The sequence below is a fragment of the Lytechinus variegatus genome, chromosome 7 (genome assembly GCF_018143015.1).
Source record: "Lytechinus variegatus isolate NC3 chromosome 7, Lvar_3.0, whole genome shotgun sequence".
Taxonomy (NCBI): Eukaryota; Metazoa; Echinodermata; class Echinoidea; order Temnopleuroida; family Toxopneustidae; genus Lytechinus; species Lytechinus variegatus.
In genome coordinates, this window is record NC_054746.1 from 23,372,914 (window position 1) to 23,382,599 (window position 9,686).

The 9,686-nt window shown below is 36.3% G+C and overlaps 1 protein-coding gene across 1 annotated transcript; it reads right to left on the minus strand.

Annotated features, from left to right (window-relative positions):
* Positions 1-1,317: 1,317 nt before the first annotated feature.
* LOC121418792 (ankyrin repeat and EF-hand domain-containing protein 1-like) lies at positions 1,318-9,289 on the minus strand. Its single transcript, XM_041612928.1, has 7 exons — positions 8,374-9,289; positions 7,827-8,026; positions 7,082-7,355; positions 5,576-6,395; positions 4,882-5,108; positions 4,245-4,447; positions 1,318-3,417 (listed from the first exon to the last, which is right to left on the minus strand). Exons 1-7 carry the CDS (start codon positions 8,717-8,719, stop codon positions 3,139-3,141), a joined length of 2,349 nt encoding a protein of 782 aa, XP_041468862.1. The 5' UTR covers positions 8,720-9,289; the 3' UTR covers positions 1,318-3,138.
* Between the last annotated feature and the right edge of the window lie 397 nt (positions 9,290-9,686).

Below are 9,686 nucleotides of genomic sequence, written 5' to 3' on the forward strand. Positions count from 1 at the left end.
GTATATTGTTTTGTAGATTGTATGTTTATCTTCTGACTTTTGTTCTGTTCTGTTTTTTTGATTTGTGTGCTCAAATGTACTGCTATTGCAATGAAAGATAAATAAACATCTTGCTTGACAATTTCACAAGTTTGATATGTGGTTGATCTGTGAGTGCAAGATATGGTTTGCCACGATTGTAAAGACATCTCTATGGTCACGATCCTCCTTTAAAAGATTAACATGCAAAAGAGAAAAGAGTTAGAGGGGGAGAGAAGGGAGAGAAGGGAGAAGAAATAGAGATAGTGAAAGGCGGGGTGGGGATGAAAGAGCGACTTACTTTCTCTCTGCCCGAATGTGCCTTTGTGATTGTTGAGAAACTTCAATTTACAATGTTTTATTTTTGTTTAAAGTATCAAGTTTCAACTTTCGTAACAGAGGCAACGAGTACCAATTTTTTTCTCGAAGAAGGAGGGACTTACTTTCCCTCTGCCCGAATGTGCCTTTTTGATTGTTGAGAAACTTAAAATTACAATGCTAATCAACATTTTATTTTTGTTTGAAGTATCAAGTTAAACTTTCGTAACAGAGGCGACGAGTACCAATTTTTTTCTCGAAGAAATTCTTAGATTGACGAAGGGAAATGTGCTCTCGAACTTAAGCCTATTAAAACCAAGGTACTGCCCAAGTCTAATATTCTAGACAGCTTTGATGAAATTTTATACCGATCGGCAAGTCTGCTCCTTTTAGCGAGAATCTAGAAGTGGCACTGTCATATGGTGGACCCCATGCTCGGTCATGGACTTTCAAAATGGACCCAAAACAAGTATTTTGCCACGTTTCCCGACTTTGAATGTCTGAAATTTTATATTTCCATTATAGGGTGAAATATATCCCTTTCCCATGCTCCAGGCTCCAGGCTCTCAAGACTTTTATAAGTGCACTTTTTTATTCCTTATTTGGCAAGTTTGATAGATTTTGAAGTGTACACACAGTACATTGCTTGTTGTGGACGAGCGTGGTGCCAAACATGTAATGGGGCAAGAATCCAGTCATTAAGGTGCTATGTATACTTCATTTTTCCCCCCCAAACATCCCGGCTGTTTTGTCTGCTTATATGAGGATTGGAAATGAAAAGATATAGGATTACTGCATAAAAGATTGAGCAGAATTTTGGTAAAATGCATTAAACAAATTAAAGTGTAGTAAAGAACAGGTTTAAACTGACTGGAGATGGGTTTTAGTGATTTGAAATAATAGATTTAATGGATCTGAAATCAATATCAGGTTGATATTGGACATATACATGTATGTAAATAATTTACAAGCTAGGATTGCATTTAAGACAAAACCAATTTGTTTTCTCTAGTAATGAATGGGTAGGTGATAATGTGGTATGATATCTGATTAATAGGCTATTGAGCCAAAGTGCACTTTTGATAGAAGAGATGATTTTCTTTTCTATCTCATTTTAATAAATGAAGGGCATATTTTGCTGTTGTTCCTACGTATAGCTTACTTGACAGACGCTGACTTTCATACAAAACAGAGAAAACAGCAAATGCATATCCATAAATATTTATTGATAATCGCATGATATTTAACAATGGTAATGAATTACATAGAGATTATCTCTCTCTACTTCAATAAATGTCACAAAAATATAGGCATCTTATTAAACGGAATCCAGAGCTTAGAAAGCAAATAAAGTTAATAAATCAACAGAGGTACACATAGTGATCTTTCAGATCTGATTTTGTTCCAAAATATTGTTCACCATGATTTCCATAAATTTCAAAATTTGACAAAAATGTTGGATTTTCATCAATTCTGTGCATAATTTCATAAAACTTCAAAAATGGCTGTGATAATGCTTTTTGGTGCCAATAGAATTCACAAATCTTACTATCAAGATCTGATACACAAATAAGAATACATTAGTCTGAGATATTAATGCTGGCAGAACATGCAAGGTGTTTCAACAAACCGATTTTAACGTACAAGTAATTTAAAATATACATTATTTCAGCACATAGATTTACATTCATATAATCAACCATTCACTTTCACTTAAAATACATTTGTCACTTAAATACTACTGATATCCATTGACCATTGATTTTAAGGTATTGGAGAAATATACCGTTCAAACTCACAAAAAGTCATAAAAGGTACAAATATACATGTAGTGCACAAACTATAAATGCAAACTCTAGTTTAAATAAAAGGGAAAAAATGTGTTTGATTGATCATATATTTTTTGCAAAAGAAATAGGTGCATAGTCTTAAATTGTTCAGTATGGCATTCAGTGGGGTTTGATGCATAGCGTACAAGTCCATAGACAATGGTATAAAAGAAATTACAACAAATTTAGCACAGTAATACATATTCAATTTTTAAATAATATTGTGTATATTCAACTATTGCATATTGTATGAGATCAGTACACAAAGACCACATATATTTGATGAGTAAAAGCTAATTTATCACCACATTCCATTTATACTAAAGGAGAAAATGCATTACAAATTCACCGGAAAAAAAAATCCTCTTTGAAATATATCATGAAAGTAAAGCATTAAAACAAATGACACAGGTGAATATGATCTCAGTAAGGGGTATCCATGAAATTATAGATTAGTCCATCCAATTTGGTTCTTGCCATAGTAAGGAACCAACTAAAAACTACTTGAGACTTCTTAGTCAAACTTGAATTCCCAACAATATAGTCTGCACTTACTTATACCTCAGTCACATTTCTTGTACGGCGAGTCACAAACAACCGTTTTAACATTTTTTTGTTCCAGCTACATGATTTGAATAGAAATGAATAAAACGGCTGTTTTCGACTCGCCATACAGCCGCCGTAGAGCAAATGTGACCACAGTATTAGGCAAACTCCCACACTTCTCTGCATACTTCTCCTTGACACACATACCGCACTTTGAATAGTATACATGTAATTGCATTCCATGTAATAAATTTCTGCCCCAAAACAATGACTTTCATCACCTTGTTCTGTATGTGTGATTCCTTCATATTGATCAAATCTTGAAAGCCCCCCCCCCATGTACTTACATTAATACTCGAATGTAATTTCTTTATTTAATCACATGATCAAACATCCAGTCCTGGTTCCAAATCAATATTCATGTATTTCAGTCATCATCGGAGTCCGCACCACCAAGTTCTTCTGATTTTTTCATGAAATTTTCATTGAAAGGTTGCCTGTAATCTGGGAAGTCGATACCGTCGCCATATCTCTGTCTTCGTTGTTCCTTCTTAATGATAAGCTCCCTTGTGTTTGGTACATTACTCCATGCTTTCAGGGGTACATATGTGATATCCTCCTGGTGTTCTATACCTCCGGCCATGGCTGATGCTGCTCGCAGAACGGAACCCTTACGCTCACGGGGTGTCGTGATTGGAGAGTCGGTCTAAAGAAAACAGATAAAAGTAGATTTCGCTAGTTTCCATAAACAAGAGGCTGCATACCAGTTCTCAGATCATTTGTAGTCTTTATTAAATATTATTGGTATGTAGATACTAAGATTTTTTTAAGGCTTTTAAATCTTGACCAAAATGGCCATTACAAAAGCTCATATTTTAGGGCAACCCCACATTTAGCCTCACAGTGCTTTTTTTTTAGATTGCTATTAAATCCTATTCAGGGTAAATTTCTTATAAAACTTTTTTTCAAGTCAAACTCCTGTATCAACTGACCTCTAATCCTTTACCAATCTGCAAACTTTCACTGACTCTACATCAAGCCACACACATAAAATGTGACTGTACTCTAATATTCACATTAAAATGAACATTTCCTTTCTTAAATGACAAACACATACGGTCTGGTTCATTAAACCACTTTACTATTTTATTAGAAGTAATTCTCTTCTGGGGACCTAGCAAAGCATTCCACAAACTAATCATTGGTGAGTGAAGTGCATACCTCAATCAACTTTGCACACAAAATATGTTGCTATGTCAGTTAAAGTATATCTAAAGGCAAGCTCATAGGTTGTAAAGAACACAATATTGTCCGTCCATGCATCAAAATGGAATACATGTACATCTAAATAAGAAAGCTGGTATATCAAAACATATTTGACAAACAGAAACAGACACTATTTGAAAAGATTTGAGAATATTACCAGCTGAGATCTCCTAATTCTTATAATTCAGTCAAAATTGAATTCTAAATTTATCTATAAACTAAGCATTTTTAAAAAGACAGGTGCAATTTCAAGAGTTTCTTTCTTACCCCTGATGGTTGTGATATTAGACCACCTTGAGGGATTGGCGGTACAGACTGTGCTCTTTTGCCTCCATCGCTCTTCTTTCCAGCACTCTTCTTGCCCTTCTTCTTCCCTTCCTTTGGAGCTGGGATGGTGTCAAACTTGTCCGAGACGATTTGAAGAACCCTTGGATCGGCCCACCACCTCGCTACCTCCATAGCCGTGTCCCCTGAGTAGAAAGAACAAAGATTTGACTAAATCATATCTATCACAAAATTTATGGATCAAACACCTAGAGAGGGAGGGGCAAGAGTTGATAAAACATTTGAGAGATCTGTATGCAAGAGAGAGAAAGGATCAAAAGGATGTCTTTTGGAAACTGTTACACTCTTTTGATGAAAAACACAGACTGTATTTTTTTTTAATTGGGGCAGTGAACAACTATCTGATTAAAAAACCTCTTATCACCTCATATTTTCAGAATAATGTAAATCAAAATCATATTGAAATTTATTATAACTGTTTTAAGGGTTTTCTGCCCTAAAGTAGTAATTTGAAAATATGAATTGACTTTTAGTAACGAAAAAAGCTACCAAAGTCTAATAGAGCTCAAACTTTTTTATATTTTTTTGCTCACTCTACACACTTTCTGTTAAATCTTACCTTTCCTATTTTCAAGTTGGACATTACAGCCTTTATTGATGAGATATTGTACAATGTTTGGAGATCCTGTTTGTATAGCTCTCATGAGTGGTGTACCTCCATTCAATGCCTGAGCATTCATGTCTGCACCAGCCTCTACTAACCGCTGGACGATATCTATCTGACCAGACAGACAGGCGTGGTGAAGAGGGGTCCATTTGAAGTTATCACAAGTGTTGACCTGGGCCCTGGGTTAAAGTCATTTATTAAAATAAAAAATTATTATTATTACATATATGCAGTGGAAATGGACCTACTATGAAATGTTCAATCTTGAAAAATACATGCAAGTCATAGCATATATTCAATCTCTAAATTTTTCTTTAAAGTGTCTTGATTACACTTCATATCCTTCTTATTTTACCACGTGACTTAGCAAGATGTTTTTGTACACTACACTTCTTATGTTCATGTAAACTACAGTGATTTAAGAAAATATCTCAGCACAAGCAGATATTCAGGTTAAAAAGTCAATGTGCATAAGTACAATTTTAAGCATTTTTAATTGCTTTTACATGGAAAAATTTATAATTTATGGGGTAAAGGAGAAAATTATCAGATGGAAGGGGTTTTGAATCTATTAACTTGGTTGAACAGTATTTTATCCTATTCCAATTTTTTTTATAAACTGCAAATCACATGCAAATTCACTTACCCATTGTCAATTAGAAACTTGCTGATCTCCAGGTTTCCCTGACCACACGCAATCATAAGAGCAGTCTTGAAGTATTTATCCCGTACATCCACACTCCTACCATGAATGTAAGCCTGTCGTAACGAGTCTATATCACCCATCTTTGCAGCATCGTTGACATTAATGTAAGTTTTATCTGGATGACTAAGATACCATGCTGAGTCATCCTGAATGGGATGAAGTGGTGGTCTATCACGATCAAACCGACCGGTATCAGTGAATGGAACATGTCTCTCAATGAATACAGGTGGAGGTCCACCTCTTTCAGTCCTATCACCTTCGGGTCCTAAACAAATTGGCATTGGCACTTTGGTTTTACCCTTCTTCTTCTTTCCCTTCTTGCCCTTCTTTTTCTTTTCCTTTTTGGCGTACGCTGACATGAGATACGTTTTGTGAACATACTTCTTGGCTCCTAAAAAGTCACTGTAGTTGATAACATTTTCTTTTGTCTTGTCATGAAGTTGGAATAGTTTTTTAAAGTCTTCTTCATCGATGGGTGCATCTAGCGACATGAGGACATCGTAGAACTGTTCCTTTGATACAACTTCATTCATCTCAGGGTCCATCTCCATGAACTTCTTTGAGAGTTCGTCTTGCCTGGCATTTGCCCAATCGTATACTCTGACAGCCCATGGCTCTGTGGGGAGTTTACCACCCGTTTGGATCTTTTTGGCAAGTTTCTCAGCCTTCTTGCATTCCTTCAGTGCATCCTTGAATCCATAGTTCTTTGCAATTACCTTGGGAAGTAGGCCATCCTCATTCTTCATATGTGCTTTGGCACCTGTTTAAGATAGAAGAAAACATTTGAGTAGGTTTAGTATTCAACAATTACAATGAAAATAGCTTAGAGATGACATCTGTCATTATTCAAGCAATAAATTTCTTATTTCATGCAAGATAATTTTGTACATGAATGTAACTTGAAAAACAATGAATATACATGTAAATGTAGCATCAGAAGCTACTGAAAGTTCTAAAAATACAACCTGTTCTTTTTAGAATCAACTACAATACATGTAATTAGTATTAAATCGAAGTCAGCAAGCAAAATGTAAAATACTCCCTGAAGTTCCCATCATAAGGGCACACTCAACATTCACATACAGCACAGGATGTAGCAGTCTGTCTGGACTGGATTTGAATCATCTACCAGTATGTGGAAATGTGATGATAAAAACGCACTTATAAAAGTAGTTGACATATTTACAGATTGCCTGTTAACAAGAAGAAAAACAACATCAGTATCAACTGACTTTTAAAAAATGTATTGCCTAGATTAAGATTATCTTTGTAATGAATATCGAAGGAGGGAGATGAAATCTAGCATTTCAATAGTATCCAATTCAAATTTGTTTGGTTTGGATACAGACTTGATCGTAGCTTAAAGAATAAACACTCTTTCAGGCTTTAGCCAGCACACAATTCACTTATGAAGCCTATTTGTTATCTTGATTAACTCGGACCTACCTCTTTGTGCAAGGTATCTACAACATAAGGCATGACCACCCTCTGCAGCATAGTGTACAGGTGTGTTCAGGATGACATCAACACATCCAAAGTCAGCCCCGTAGCTCGCTAATACCTGAAGAACTTCAAAATGGCCTCTCATGGATGCTCTGTGCGTAGGAGTCAGCATGTTCTTGTCGGGTGTGTTCACATCACCCCCTTTAGTGAGGATATTCTTGACGACTTCAACGCTTCCGCTACCAGCTGCAGCATTTAGGGCTGTTCTTCCGGTTGACTGTATGAGTAGAAGATAAAATTAGATTAAATTTCAAAGTGCACAATTAGTCAGCAATCACAATTTAAACAAACACATTTACAGGTGAGCTAACAAACAACAGATGTATCAAGGAATATATCTATCTATTGTGTTACCATCCAGATAAAAACCTTTATTCAGTTCATAGTAATGGTACTTTATGTGATTCTTGATACTTGAGAAAGTGGATTTGGACCCCAAAAGTACCAACTCACTGTTCAGTACATTTTATTTTTTCTTAACACTAGCTCCAATTCTGTCTTCATACTGACTACACAAATTTGCATCTCATATTCATATGTTCATATTACCATAGACTAGACATTTTGATATCTGATTTCCTGTGATTGAATATGCACCTCCTAGGTTTGGCATTGTCTTCACCAAGCACTTCTCTTGCTCGTAATAATCATGTACATGTAGCCCTTGAGGGATTGAGATAAAACTTACTGGATGGGTGCTGTTTGGATCGGCACCATGGTCAAGGAGCTTCTTACAGATTTCTTCATTCTCTTTTGCTTCCAGGCAGGCTACAACCAGAAGAGGCATACCATCATTAGATGTGTTGTTACATTCTGCTCCGTTCTCAATAACTATTGACGTACAGCGAGCATGACGGCTGGTTGGCAAAATACAGTAGAATAAAATACCTGCGAAATTGGGAAAAAATTGACTGTTAGACATTGTGCTGAGATTTGAGCTTTAACATTCAATTTGAAGACAAATTTTACAAACCTGTGTAACCACTAGAAATAAAATTAAACAGATTTAATAAAATGAATCACTTGCCCAACAAATGAAAGTGGAATTTTCTGAAAAAGGGGGCTTACATGTATATGTACGTACCTCAATTGATCACACAATGTATTATTTGTAGAGTAAAAGCACTTGATTTTGTTGTCAATCCAGAAATTTTAATTGTTCCAATTTTATCTAATAAACATTTTAAAGACATCAGTTTTAATTATGAAAAAATATTGTTGAAAGACTTCTTTACCTTTTCCATCAGTGTCTTTTATTTTCATGTCCGAGCCAGCAGTGGCTAACACTTCAAGCGTCTGGACATGGCCAAACTCTGCAGCTCTCATTGCAGCTGTTCTCCCTTTAAGATCGATGACATTGGGATGGGCTCCCAAGTCAAGAAGAAATCGCACCATCTCCTCATCATTGACTCTTGCTGCCAAATGCAATCCTGTTTCACCTTCCTCTGGTTCACTATAGTTGACAAGATGTGGGACTCCATTTGAGCACAGTTTCTCAATCTGCGCTTTGTCCTTTGATCGTACACACTGCAGAAACTTGTGAACTTGCAAGATTTCAAGTCTGGTTTGTGCAACTGGCATTGTTGACACTGGGTTGTTGTTTTTTTATCAAATTCTTAGACCCTATCTGCTTTACTTTCAATAACGAAAGGTGATGGTCATATACTAGGCCCTATAGTTAAAAATCTTCCTGTATTTTCATCTTCAAGTCAACTTGCTCACTGTCGAGTACAAAAAACTCGAGTTATTTGCAATTGCATGATCAAATTCAAAGAAATGACACTGACAATTATTTTTAGTGACACTGAAACTGAAAAAATCCCTGGATCGATATCGACTCACTCAGTTTTAAGAAACTATAAAACTTCTCCGGTCTTGCCTCTTAGATCTTGTACCGTAGGTCTAGTATTGATATTATTAGAAAAATCTACTAAAATCGTTAAACAATCACACCATCACGTTTCTGATGTTATTCTCCTTAGCTGTGACATGTTCCAAATTTACACCTGTCGCTTCCGCTATCTCGGCTGTCGTGGGAAGGGGTTGTCGCTCCGATATCCGGAAGAGAAATTGATTCCACAATTTTACTACAATCGCCAGAAAGAAGTGATTTTAATATCCGATCAGCTGCCAATTCTGTTACGTCGAAAACTAGATGGCCAAATCGTGGTTTAGGAAACCACTCATAGATTTGTGTACGCGCATTTGTGTACAAAGTGAATGGAGGTGGAAATAGGGAACCGTGCGTGCGACTGAATAAAGCGCTGCTGTGATGAAGGAACGGTGGTTACCTATATCACGATAATGCCAACTAGATTATAGTCTACTAATCTTTTAATTTACTTTGTTCCTTTTGATTTTGTGGTGTTGTACGTACGGTTCCCAAAATAAAGGTTGGGGGAAACACAGCGGACAGCGTCAATTTGCTGCTGCTTATCCGATATGCCCGTACGTACACGTACACACACACATGTTGACTCCATAGCGTGTGTAGCAATGCCCGTTGCTAGGAGAAGACAATGAAATGAGGGGTGTCTGCGGTTGGTGT